The sequence below is a fragment of the Podarcis gaigeae genome (genome assembly GCF_964106915.1).
Source record: "Podarcis gaigeae genome assembly, chromosome: 12".
NCBI classification, from domain to species: Eukaryota; Metazoa; Chordata; class Lepidosauria; order Squamata; family Lacertidae; genus Podarcis; species Podarcis gaigeae.
Genome location: NC_139688.1, coordinates 25,886,151 through 25,900,321, shown reverse-complemented (window position 1 = coordinate 25,900,321; position 14,171 = coordinate 25,886,151). Strand labels below are relative to the sequence as shown.

General features: G+C 43.4%; 1 protein-coding gene across 4 annotated transcripts in view; it reads left to right on the top strand.

Annotated features, from left to right (window-relative positions):
- ABCB1 (ATP binding cassette subfamily B member 1) overlaps nucleotides 1-14,171 on the top strand; it is a 64,266-nt gene that overhangs the window by 37,025 nt on the left and 13,070 nt on the right. For all 4 annotated transcript variants that reach the window (XM_083704640.1, XM_083704638.1, XM_083704639.1 and 1 more), the window contains 7 exons: nucleotides 1,568-1,771; nucleotides 4,494-4,664; nucleotides 7,816-7,977; nucleotides 8,487-8,660; nucleotides 9,844-9,990; nucleotides 11,639-11,743; nucleotides 13,381-13,458. In XM_083704640.1, the coding sequence (XP_083560766.1) occupies nucleotides 1,568-1,771; nucleotides 4,494-4,664; nucleotides 7,816-7,977; nucleotides 8,487-8,660; nucleotides 9,844-9,990; nucleotides 11,639-11,743; nucleotides 13,381-13,458 (1,041 nt within the window). The remainder of the gene's footprint in view (nucleotides 1-1,567; nucleotides 1,772-4,493; nucleotides 4,665-7,815; nucleotides 7,978-8,486; nucleotides 8,661-9,843; nucleotides 9,991-11,638; nucleotides 11,744-13,380; nucleotides 13,459-14,171) is intronic.

Below are 14,171 nucleotides of genomic sequence, written 5' to 3'. Positions count from 1 at the left end.
AAAAACTGGGAGGCAGAACTCTGGGCTGTACAGAATGAAAACCAGGAAATATAACAAGGTCTTGGGAGTTCAACAGGAAGGAGCAGGACAGAACACTCTAGGGATGAAGTTCCACATCCGCACCATGCATCTAAAATGCATGGCTTCCCCCAAGGAATGTAGAGTTCCCTGGATTATTTGGCGAGAGAGCCATGTGCTTTAAATATGGGGCAGCATGTGTGCTGCAATAGAGAAGGTGGGGTTCAGAATCAGTTGCAAGGCGAGTTTGTGAGAGAGTCTCAGGTCTCAAGTGGTAACAGCTCTTCTTCCTCCTAGACCTCTGCCCGCCTCCCCTCCATTGTCTTACAACTTTTCCTGACATCTCCTTCTCCAAATCCAGCCTAAATGAACCAAAACTGTGTTTCTTTACATCAGGGGTGGCTAACTCCCAGTTCAGGAGCAGATCTATTCCCTCCAACCCCCCCCCCCCCAAAACCACCCTTCACTTATTTTTATGACAACAAAGAAGGAAAACAAATAGATGCAGTGGTGGGGAGAGGCAATTTACTCCTTTGCTAGTCATTACATTGATAATTTGATGAGCAGGGAGGAGGCAATAATTCTCCCCTTAGCTGATCTGCATAGATCAGCTGCGGAGGTGTATGTGTGTCAGGGGCTGTGTATCTTGTGTGTGCATGTGAGACTGTGGGTTGGCCGCACCCACCAGTAGCACACAACCACCAAAGGGTTGGCCAAGGCTGAATGCAGCCCTCAAACTGTAGCAGTGTGGTGTGGTGGTGAGAGGCTAGGAGCTGGGAGGTAAAGGGACCCCTGGCCATTAGGTCCAGTCGTGGCCGACTCTGGGGTTGCGGCGCTCATCTCACTTTATTGGCTGAGGGAGCCGACGTACAGCTTCTGGGTCATGTGGCCTGCATGACTAAGCCACTTCTGGCAAACCAGAGCAGCACATGGAAATGCCATTTACCTTCCCGCCAGAGCGGTACCCATTTATCTACTTGCACTTTGATGTGCTTTCGAACTGCTAGGTGGGCAGGAGCAGGGACCGAGCAACGGGAGCTCACCCCATCGCGGGGATTCGAACCACCGACCTTCTGATTGGCAAGTCCTAGGCTCTGTGGTTTAACCCACAGCGCCACCCGCGTCCCAGGATCTGGGAGACCAGGGTTCAAATCCCCACACAACCATGAAGCTCACAGGGTGCCTAAAGAAAGAAATTTAGCCACCCCTGCTTTACATGTTCATGCCGTCCTCCTTGACTAGGCGGACTGTCTATTTCCTTTTTTTCTTCGCTTTGTCAGGCTTATCTCAAATTTGTCTGTCCCTCTTCCACAAAAACCTTGCAGCTGACTACCACTAGTAATAGGCTGTTGTCTGATCCTGTCCCTATCCAACACCCTCTCCCCTACTTTCCTGCTCCTTTCTTCCACTCCCCTTTTCAAACTATGTACTATACCCATGATAATATTTTTCCTTTTACTTCACACATTCTTTTTATGACAGTTTGCCAATATTTATTCTGAGTTCTGAGTGGAACTCTCTTGTGCGATTTGTGTGTGCTTCGTTTTAGATTACCATTGATGATCAGGATATCAAGACCCTGAACGTAAGGTACCTGAGGGAGATTATAGGTGTGGTGAACCAGGAGCCTGTGTTATTTCAAACCACGATTGCAGAAAACATTCGATACGGCCGTGAAGACGTCACCATGGAAGAGATTGAAAAAGCTGTCAAGGAAGCCAATGCTTATGACTTCATCATGAAACTGCCCAATGTGAGAAATTAGGATACCTTCCTCTGCTTATCTTATTTTAATGCCTTGTGTGATTTTTTAAAAGCTGAAATAAACCAAGCAGAATGAAATATTGATTGAGGGCTGCCTTCTCTAACCAGTGTTAGAGAATTCGCTGGGTGTCAAGATCCTAGTTTTGGGGCAAGTACTCTTTGGTGAGAGAACCCCAGGTTCAATTTAAAATCACAAGATATATAGCAAAGTAAAGCATGGAAATATATGCTGTAAGAGCTTTAAAATATGCCCTTGTGAGTTCCAAAACATCCCTCTTCCCTTAGCATAGAAAAGACCCCGTGTTTGATAAGTTTAAAATGGGTTACTTACAAACTCTCCAAAGGTCATGTTCATGTGTTTTCCATACACCAGTCAGAAAACACAGACAGCAAAACTTGGCTTCGTTACAATGGTGGAAGTTCATGAATTGTTGGTACAGGAACTCAAGAATGGCTTATAAAAGCCATGTGGTCTGAGCTTAGACCACATCACGCTGAGGCACTCAAGCAGACAGAAGAGGAACAATAGGCTTGATTGCTCCCTCCTCCCAAGGTGAGGGGGTGTGCCTAGCCAAGCCTGGCAGGAAAGCTTACTCTACGATGTTAACCCCTTCATGCATCAATTAGATTTAAGCATGTTGGTTATATGAGGCTTGGTTTTTTTAAAATGTTATTTATAACTTTCCCATAATTTCAATATATACAGTTGTGAATACTTTTATCAACCCAATACTTCTAAGCTTCCCATCCCACCCCTCCACGGCTTCCCTTTTGTTCCTTGTTGTGCTGCGCCTCCTTTTTAACCACCCATTTTCACTCTAATCTCTAGCCCAGTTGTTAATTACTGCTTCTCACATACCAAATCCTGCTTGTAGATTTACGGTATCTGACAATTATATCGTTTTTAAATAATCTACAAATAGTTTCCACTCCTCCCTCAGCCAAGTCTCGTCTTACTTGCTGATTTTAGTTGTCATGCTGGCCAGTTCTACATATTCTATTAGTTTATTTAACCAATCCTTTTTTGTTGGAATTTCTTGTTCTTTCTATTTTTGCACGTAGATGGTTCTTGCAGCTGTAGTTGCATAGAGAAAGAGGTTGAGTACCTTCTATGGGATGTCAACATTTGTTATTCCTAATAAGAAAGCTTCCAGATTTTTTGGGATTGTTGTCTTAAAAATATTTTTGAATTCTCCATAAATCATATCCCAATATTTTTTGGCTTGCTTACACTTCCACCACATGTGAAAGAAGGTACCCTCGGTCTCTTGGAACTTCCAGCATAAGTTAGATCCTTTTCATACATCTTGATGAGCTTGCTAGGGGTCAAATACAATCTATATATCATCTTTAATAGATTTTCCTTTGAGGTATAGCACGGGTTATATGAGGCTTGTTATCCAACCCGGTGTGCTCAATATATTGTTGGACTAAGGTGCCCATCATCCCTAACCATTGCCCATCCTGGTTGGGGCTGATAGGCTTTGTAGTTCAAAACATCTAGAGGGCAGCAGGTTAGGGAAGGCTGCAGCTTTTTAAAAGTCTCATGTGGAGTCTGGAAGAAGAATTAACAGTGCTTCCTATATCTTGGGGGATTTATTTTTTTTAAGTTAAAGGTTGAAGGTCTTTATTATTTATGAGCACCATGCACACAATGCTTCACAAAGCAACACATGTAAAATCAATGCGAGGGGATTGACAAAGACAGGGGGAAACCTTGGAGGTTGAAGGTAACAGTGGAATAAGTGTGTGTTCCCGGGAAGAGGAATTTATTGTTAGACCACACTGGGAATAGTTGTTTGGGGGTGGGTTCGTAGGGAATAGAGGACTCCTAGCAGCTCTCAGCACCTGTAACAGGCTACGGCTCCCAGAATTCTTTGGGGGCAGCCATGACTGTTTAAAACGACATGATACTGATTTAAATGTGTAATACCAATGAGGCCTGTGTGCGTTAGGGCTGCCACTACTGCTAGCAAAAGATTCACTAAAACAAGACTTTTTTAAATATTAAAATCAGTTGTCAAAGTTTAAATACAGGCCTCATGTTTTAATCTATTTTTTTAAGTTCAATTGTTAGAAAGGGCAGTGGTTCAAGGGCGTCCTGTAAACTGAGAGTTAGTTTATTTTCACCTTCCTGTGCATGTTGGCTATAAGGTCTATTATTGTTATTTCTCTAAATATAGATGAACTTTCTTAGGCAAATGAACAACCCATAAATGTTTCTTGAAATGCCTGGTGCTTGGTGCAAGTATTTTTCTAGCCACTGAACTCGTGGTGTGTTTTCAGCAAGCAAAACACACATAACACGCTTGTACATTTATTCAATTATTTAGACTAAATATTCCAGGATGACTTAAGATCTGTGCCTCAGAATTCCTAAGTAGAGATGACCTTCATGCAGGAAGGGGTGTGCAATGTCAGTGTGGACATGTGTGTGTGGAGTAAACACATGTCCTCTTTTAGCCAGCCCTCTGCCAGTGGTGGGTGGAGCCAAAACATGAGTGGGTGTGACCGAAGTGGACATGCTGGCCACACCCACTCTTGCATTGGCTCCACCCACTATTAGCATGCAGTCCTCCTCCCCAAGAGCTGGCCAAGAGAAAATGCCATCTGTGGGCCAAAAATTACTCCCTAACCCTGATATAATATATCAGGCCATAACATCATTTATTGGTTCTTAGCTGCTGCTGGTTTTCCCCCCTGTTTTGCAGACATTTCACACTATGGTTGGAGAAAGAGGAGCCCAGCTAAGTGGAGGACAGAAGCAAAGGATAGCAATTGCCCGTGCTCTTGTCCGCAACCCCAAGATCCTGTTGCTGGATGAGGCTACGTCAGCTTTGGATACCGAAAGTGAAGCTGTGGTTCAGGCAGCTTTGGACAAGGTCTGTTTCCCTGTGAAAACCTTGCATAGTAGAAAATGAATGGTTTACAAATAACTTAAGATGAATAACAGGTTTCCTTATAAGAGCAGCGATCTCATTGCATGGTGGGCCTTTCCTGCCTCTTTCTCTCCCACTGACATGAAAGGGCAGCAAAGTTTCAGTCATTTGAACTTATTGTTGCATTTATACTGTTAGGGAGTACAGTGGTACCTTGGGTTACAGACGCTTCAGGTTACAGATGCTTCAGGTTACAGACTCTGCTAACCCAGAAATAGCACCTCGGGTTAAGAACTTTACCTCAGGATGAGAACAGAAATCGCGCACCAGTGGTGCAGTGGCAGCGGGAGGCCCCATTAGCTAAAGTGGTACCTCAGGTTAAGAACAGTATCAGGTTAAGAACAGACCTCCAGAACGAATTAAGTTCTTAACCTGAGGTACCACTGTATATGTATGGGAGGGGTGTTAGGGGAGGGGTGAAGAACATGTTGTTGTGCTCCTTCTGGGGTAGTTTGTCCATCTTTGGTCCCCACCACTCAGCTCTCACCTGTGTCTCCCAGAAGCTGTCAACATGCCACAGCGACCACACCTCAGGAAATGGCTTTTGACTGGCCAGCTGAACCAGGTGAGGGTAGCTGATGGGTCTCAAACCCCTAGTGAGATAGGGACCTCCCCCTGCATGCGAAGAAAGGCTCTGACAGATTGAATGGACGAGACCAATAGTGGGTTCAACAGTCAATCATGTGGTTTCTTCGTGTGCTATAGAGGGAAGTGAGGGGCAGATGGGGCTGGGAAAGTAGCCCGTCTAGGAGAAGGAAAACTCTGATCCTGCTCCTCTGCTGCCTTGTGGCTATACTCATGGGTGAGAAAGGCTTTTGGAGTAAACCCATACCTACTGCCTTGTGGGACATCTTCAGGAGAAGAAAAGGCTAAGAAGTAAACACTGCACAAATCCAGAGTGGAGTCCCTTTTGGCAACTCCTGCAGCCAAGCTGGTGTCAAACATATTGCTCTGATTTCCTTTGGGCCACATCAGCAAGGCTAAGGCAGGGGCTGGGCCTTGTCATTTGGGCAACCCAGGCTTGCACCTAAGAGAGGTCACTTCTGTGCTACTAATAGCAAAACCTATCTGGGAGCAGTTACAAGTTACCGGTTTCTGCACCACAGGAGGCACTGTGATTCTCCAGCGGTTTGACGTCACCCCTGGAGGCATACTCCCTTGTCCCTTGAGATGCCAGCTGCTTGGGACATGGGATTTTCTGCCGCAGGAGCCAGCCTTGCACTTTGATTTGCAGGGTGGGCATTTGCTCCACACTAGGCAGCAAAATCTGCCTTTGCCCAGCCCTACCTGAAGGTCATGGAACCTCCATGAAGAGCCTGTGATGAGTTACAGCAGGGGACTGACGTTGGAGGAGGGAATTGACAGAATGGAGGGGTCTTCCTCACGCCAGCCTCTCTATACAGGGCACTCTCATGGATGCCAGCAAATACGCTTAGATGCATTTCAAAAACAGATACAGTGTTGTTTTAAAAGGGAGCCGCTTATAAGGATCTGGTTGTCTTCTGTATGCATATTTCAGTTTAGGAGAGGCAATTAAAGCATGCCTCACTTGAAAGTGAAATCGAGAATATTGATTGTTTTGAAGGATGGATGGGTCACCATCCCAAAACAGAGCAGGTGTGTTGTAATCAATATTGACAGATCCCTATGGGAATTGCAGAGAAGCCCAGGAGTCGGTTCCAGAAAGCCTCTGTACCTGCTTTTGTTTCTGGTGTTGAAAGCTGAAGGGGGACTGTGGGCATGTGAGATAAGGATGGGAAGCGATGGTGCAATATCTGGTTAATTAGTTACCTTCCCGGGGTTTCTATGGATTGTTCCTGGCTGTGAGGAATGTTAACTCAAATTAAAGATTAATGAGCAGGATAACCGGATGCCAAAAGGTTTTAGCACAAAAGTAATGTGCTAAATAGTACACTAAAAAAAGAGAGAAGAAGACGACTTTGAAAGCTGGCTAGGCACAGCTAACCATCCTTTCACCTCTTCCTGGACCAGAACCAGAGAAGGCTTCAGGTCAAATCAGTTCAATGTCATGCAGTGCGTTACTGAATTACCTTGTGGAAGATCCAAATTCAGCTCCATTCCTGGGTGTGCCACTCTTTGGCTGTACTTGGGCTGATCAGTTGCTCTCTTGCTGAGTTTCTGTTGAGGTCAAATAAAAGTAAAAATATTTTTGTGCACTGGAAGAGTTTGGCGCAAGTGGTTTTAAACGCAACAGGTGGTGCATCTGAGCATGTGCAGAGTACCTTTCTTCTGCTAATAAACCAGGAAGAGGGCAGAACTAAGCCATGATGACTGTGTGAGAGATCCTTAGAAACTGAAGAATCAAAGCTCAGTGATACAAAAGGTGTTGGATTCAGTCCTCTGGGGCTGGGAATGACTCCTGCCTGGAACTACCAAACAGCACAGAAGCCTTTTTCCTGCCAAGCGTCTCATCCCCACAGAGATGATCTTTTGAGGACTGCATAGTGTTGGTGAATGGGGTCAGTGCCAAAAGTGGGTGGTGCTGGCTCCCCTTTCATCTCTCAGCATCTTTCTGCCACTGCCCTTTCTGAAACATACTTTCCCATCTTTGCTTTCCCTACTTGCTACTCATATGGAATTAGGACAATGCCTGCATGGCTCTAAGGCTGCATTCCCTGGGATAGACGGTACTGGGGTAGAAAGCTTCCAGATGCTAGTCCATCTACGTACCAGTGGCACCAGGTTCCCTCCAAGATTGGGGGAGGGGGCTGGTGCGTGTGTTGTCATGTGTGCATCGCTTGATATCACATGTGTCCCGACACTGCACAGGCCAGTGCAGGTGCACCGGACCCCCTCAATATTGGGGTGGGGGGCTGGACCCCCTTCAAACAAATATTGAGTTGGTGTGCCTGCTGCATTCTGACTGCTTTTCCCTTTGCAGTTTTGAGCAAGGCCCATAGCTCAATGGCAGATCATCTTAGAGAGCTACTGCCAGTAAGTGTAGACTGGGCTGCCCCTGATGGATTAATGTCTCTGTGTAAGACAGCTTCTTATGTTCCTTTGCCAAGTTAATGAAAGCTGTAAAATGTGATGCAAAGACCAATGTTAACTGAATCTGAATATGTCTCTTTAGGCAAGGGAAGGTCGCACAACTATTGTAATCGCTCATCGGTTATCTACGGTCCGCAACGCAGACCTCATAGCTGCTTTTGAAGATGGCTCCATCACAGAGCAAGGGACACATAATGAGCTCATGGCAAAGAAAGGAGTTTATTTCAAACTTGTTAATATGCAGGTACTGGTTCATTTCTTTTCTTTTCCTCCCCTTTTGTCATGTTGGCATATAAGTCCTCTTGAACTGAGTTCTGTTCCTATTCGTCCCTGTGGCCCAAGTCCACCAAGTCCTTTGGGAACTGACGCTGCAATGCAACCTCTTTTCCTATATGCACAGTCCTAGAGACTGTTGTGGCTCCTTGCAAAGAATTCTGGGAGCTGTAGCCTGTTAAGGGTCCTCAGAGTTGTTTAATATATTCAGTTTTTATTGTTCTCAGTTCAGTGTATGTACCATATTTTTCCGTTTATAAGACACCCCCATTTACAAGATGCCCCCTATTTTTGCGGCAACAACCAATAGGCAGTCCACCCTTGGCACTATCCGTGTATAAGATGCCCCCTAATTTTTGATATTATTTTTAGGGGGGAAACCTAGTCTTATACACAGGAAAATACGGTAATTCTATAAGCATTTCACACCAGCATTTTGAAATCCAAATCTCTTTCAAAACTTCTGCTCTCTTTTTTCAGTCAATTGAAACTGAGGTTCATTCAGATGAAAATGAGCTCACTGACGGAAAAGGCATGTCAAAAGAGGCATTAAAAGACTTCTTTGCAAATGGAGTGCGACGGCGTTCGACCCGCAAGAGCTTGAAAAGGCCAGAAGAGCAGGACAAAGACCTTGAGGTCCAAACTGTTCAGCCTGTAAGTGTCTCGGCTTTAAATTGCAACAGTCCTAATTGTGCTTTGTTTGTACACCAAAGCGCGGGTGGCGCTGTGGTCTAAACCACAGAGCCTAGGGCTTGCCGATCAGAAGGTTGGCAGTTCGAATCCCTGCAATAGGGTGAGCTCCTGTTGTTCGGTCCCAGCTCCTGCCCACCTAGCAGTTCGAAAGCACGTCAAGTGCAAGTAGATAAACCTAGCAGTTCGAAAGCACGTCAAGTGCAAGTAGATAAATAGGCACTGCTCCAGCAGGAAGGTAAATGGCGTTTCCATGCACTGCTCTGGTTTGCCAGAAGCGGCTTAGTCATGCTGGCCACATGACCCGGAAGCTGTCTGTGGACAAACACCGGCTCCCTCGGCCTATAGAGCGACATGAGCGCGCAACCCCAGAGTCATCCGCAACCGGACCTAATGGACCTTTAACCTTTACCTTTGTACACCAAGACATGTGCCAAGACTTATTTTCAGGTCTGCATCTTGCTGTTCCTGGCTGATCTTATTTTCTTCTGCTTTTCTTATATGTTCCTCTATGCAGGCTCTTGCTTCGATGACCCCTTTGGTTTTCAGGGCTCGTCTCCTACCTTACTGCATCCCCAGTAGTTTCTCCCCTCCATAAGAGTGGCTTTGTTGTGGATACACCCGACAGCCTTGATTTGGTGGGGGGATCCCCAAAGTCTGAGCCTGGATGTTGAAGGATGTGTGTCTGCGGTTCACACTTTACAAATTTGTTGAAGGAAACACATGCAACAGCAAACAGAATGTAAAATGTGTAACCACTCTCAGTTAAAAGATCTTCCTCCCTCCTTTTTCGAGACTTTCCTTAGTGAAGACCCATCACAAAGTCTTTCTAGAGCCACTTTGGGTCCACCAGTTGATTTCTCTTCATTTAAGGGAAGGGTCATAATCCAGTGGTACAGGTTTTTTGTACAGAAAGCCTAATATGCAGGTTAAGAATAGGTGACAAGAATTAGCTCTGCCCAATACCCTGGAGAGAATGTGGTAATTGAAATAGACAAAGGTCTACAGGGAGCAAACAGAACCATGGGCGTTTTCTAGATCAACACCATCTTTCCTGTAAAAAGAAAAGCAACAAGTATAGAGAGTTTATGAATGGAGGCCAGAAAAGGGCAGAGAGCACTGCATAAAACATTCTCCTGTGTTCTAGAATGAAAATCTGCCCTCAGTTTCATTTCTGAAGATCATGAGGTTGAATGTGTCTGAATGGCCTTACTTTTTGGTGGGGACGTTTTCTGCAATCATCAATGGAGCGTTGCAGCCTGCGTTTTCAGTCATATTCTCTGAAATCATAGGGGTGAGTATATAGTACGTTCTGTCTCTGACATCCATTCCAAAACGACATTTAGATGTAGAAAACATTCAGGCCAGAATTGAGCCTTCAAGAGAGAATTTGCATTTAGAAACTTGGATCTGTGTAGAAGGAAGATTAGGGGGCAGTTCTTCTATAGCAGAATGTAGGTGAATGTTAGTTGATGGTATGGATGATGGTTAATTTCAATTCAGTCCATATTTAAAGGAAAGCTGCCTGATTTGCAGTTTCGGAAACAACACAAGGACTGAAATGCAACCTTCCTTTGAAATTCACACATCTCCGAAATTTGGAATGCAACATTGCAGCCAAGTAATGTGTGCAAAAATGCATTTGCTAAGATAAGGTGTGCCTAAAAATGCACATGTCTGTGAAATGAGTTTACTAGGCAAAATTGTATACAGATGTGGACTTATTAGGGGAAATTCACACTAAAATGCTGATGATTTTTCATCAGGACTTAAAAAAAAACACACCCACAAAATTACGTGGAAATGTGGATAACTGAAATTAAGATTGGAGGAATAAAAAACTGGGAGAAACGAAACCCGACAGATTTTCCCATTCTCAATTGGGGATTACTTTCACAGAATGCAATACATAGTGCTTGCTCTTAGGCGCTTCAATGTCCCCATGGAGATTTTCATAATACAGTCATACCTCGGATTACAGGCGCTTCAGGTTGTGTTTTTTCAGGTTACGCATGCGCCGAAACCCGGAAGCACCAGAACGGGTTACTTCCAGGTTTTGGCGGTTGCACATGAACAGAAGTGCTAAATTGCACTTTGCGCATGCACAGAAGCGCCGAATTGCAACCCGCGCATGCGCAGACACGCCGCTGAGGGATGCAAATGCTGCAGGTTGCGAACGTGCCTCTTTCACGGATCACGTTCACAACCTGAGTGTCCACTGTACTTCTGTATTACTGAGCAGATGATTGTTCCTACCTTTTTGAAGCTATTCATAAAAATATTTCCAAACTGCCTTTTGGCCCTAACAGCCATCCCCGCAAATAAGTGTACCAAAAATATGTGTGTTAAACTGCCTTCAGACCAAATGTTTCCTCATTTATTTAGGCAAGCTCAGAATTGGCCTTCTCACTCAAAATGAACTCAGTTTCTTGATCATCATTGGAACCTGCTCTTAACTGCCCATGTTTTGAAAGTGGCTTGCCAGTCTTTGTGCATGACTACTATTATAGAGTCTAATAACAATGGCAAATGCAGACTTGGAAGCCATAAATATACAGTTCCTCCAATGGCCCTCTGGGCTGCAGCCAATAACAGGAAACCTCCTTCTGGGAGCAAAAATTGATGTATTTTTTTGTTACATCTTTTCAATGTATGTCTCTCTTGTACTATTATATAGCCTCAGGAGAAACATTGCAGCACAATGCAAAGAAAATCTAAGTGAGCAATATCTACTCAGAACATTGTTTTTAGGGTTATTGATATGTACCAGCTAATTAATAACTGATAAGCAGTAATTCATCTGTTTAGAGATATATATGATTTTACTTTTTATATTGCACATTTTATACTTAAGAGAATGAGTTTCAGTACAAGTAAGCAAGGTGAAGTATTTAGAGATAAGTTAATGAAAGAAAATTAACACTGAGATTACTGTTCCATAGATTTTTACACTGAATGATCCAGACATAGTACGAGAAAAGAGCAATATGTATTCATTGCTATTCTTAGCACTTGGGGTTATATCCTTTGTAACATTTTTCCTTCAGGTAAGTTGCATTTGCTTTGTTCTTACTGTTTCTGGCCAGATCCTGAAAGTATTCAGAAACTCACAGAACTATTGTTTGTTTTTGTTTTGAAGAAGTGACATTACTTTTAATCCAAAGAATTTAGATTAATTTTTGAAGATGGACCAACATAGTGTATTTAATTCTAGAGGATTATATAGTTCATTTGTGTGCAGAACTATATCAGACATCTTTCAAATTCACAAGGATCACTGTAGCAAATTTGAATTGACAAATGTGCAGAATATTGATTTGCTGTTGAAATTGCAAAACTGCAAATAAGGCAAAATATTTGAATGCAACAATGTTTTAGGTGTGCCCAGCATAAGCTTTCCATCAAAATATCCATGATTATATCATAAACATATCGGATAACAAAACAAGTTATTAATGTCAGAAGCCTTGATCTTAACACATTGGCCTGGGAGCTTCATCATATATCCTGTACATTCTATTTAGACCCTGAATACAGAACAGTTCTTCTAACTACAGAATAAGGCCCATACACTTGTCATGGGATACTTCTGGCATTTCCAGGAAGAGCCAGTAGTTTGAGTCTTGAATCTTAAATTCAGTACTGGAAAAACATTCTTGTAGTATTATCATAAACTGATGCAAATCTTGTGTGGCTCAAAGAAAATAGATATTTTGCTTTTGGAAAACATTGTGCTTGGCTGTCATGCCAGTACAACTTATTTTGAATTATTCTGCCCATATTATACATTGTTGTGATTTCCTTCCTGTTATAAGAAAGCAATATCTGCTTGAGCCATATGGCTCCAGTCGTTTCAGCGAATGGCATGCTCGGAGAATTTTGCAGCCTAGTGCCCCATTGCAGCCCTTTCAGGAACTCAGATCAAGATCAGAGGAGTAGAGACTGAAGTGGGGAAGGAGCTAAACAACAAACCTGTTGATCCCTCTGGCAGGATGACTGTTCTTGTTAAGTTGGGGGCGAACATATCAGACTACACAGCAATTCTTCCAAAACAGCTCTTTATTTGTAAGCTGGAACAGAACTGAACTGAAGAGCTCCGTCAGCCTGCTTATATAGAGCTCCAGAACAATTGTAACTGTTGCAGCTTTCTAAAACTATCCAATCACTGAATGTCACTTTCGATCCTTCATTTGCATACAAACTATCCAATCACTGAACGTCACTTTCGATCCTTCATTTGCATAACTATCTACAGTATCCCCCTGCTGGCCCAGGGTGAGAACTTCAGTACATAACAGTTCTCATACGGAATGCAAAGTAGCTAAGTTGCTTGTACTCTGGTTTGCTTACATACATACATAATGTTATTTGTATGCCACCTTTCCATTGTTAAAACCATGCTCAAGGTGGCTTACAACATGAAAAAATACATAATTGCAAACATAACAAAAGTAGTCATAAACAATAAAACATCCAAAAGGACACAACCAAATTTTTAAAAATTGTGTTTTTATATATGCTGTAAGCTGCCCAGAGTGGCTGGGGCAACCCAGTCAGATGGGCGGGGTACAAAGGTTGTTGTTGCTATTGTATTATTAAATCATAATAAGGTATAAAATAAAGATACAAAAAAAGAGTATCAAAGCCGGCAGCATCCAATTATGCAGGAAACCTTCTCTTTCAGGGTTTCACCTTTGGCAGAGCTGGAGAGATCCTTACATTGAAGCTTCGCTACATGGGATTCCAAGCAATGCTTAGACAGGTATTCTAAGGGAGAGATTTGTTTGCTTTATTGAGCTAGTTTTTATCCTGCGCTAGCCCAATAAACGGGTTGCAATATTGAACTGTGCCATCACCCCTTCCAAAATTGCAATAATCCAATAATCCATGGCAAGTTTGGGAAATTTGCCAATCCATGGCAAGTTTGGCCCTTCGGGTGTCACTGAGCTGCAGTTCCCATCAGCCCTAGTAACATGGCCAGGGATAATGGGAGTTGTAGTTCAGCAACATCTGGAGGGCAAAAGGTTCTCCACACCTGATCTACAGCCCACATCCAAGAAAATCACCCAAGTAGTTCCTTTCATCTGGGAGGGGGTTGAGTTGTGTTCCTTGAACAGCGACTTTCTTCAGTGGTAATTGCATTTGAAAGTGTCAAAACTAAGAAGTCTATATGGCATGGAGATGTTCAAAGAAAAAAAATACTCATACAAACCCTTAATTAGTTGTATTACTCTCAGCCAACATGTTTGGAAACCTTTGAGCTCAGAAACCACAAGAGCGTGATTGACCCAATCTGTCTATTTAGATGGGGGGGGGGGGAGAGAAATCTGTTGACTTTGCTGGGTTTTAGGAATTAGTTGTTAGGTGCAAGACTACAACTCTACAAATGAATAATGACCCTAATTAAATATATTTTAAAATATCTTGCCCTCCAGAATCTGAACAGCAAAAACTGAATTTGCAATGCTATTGTAG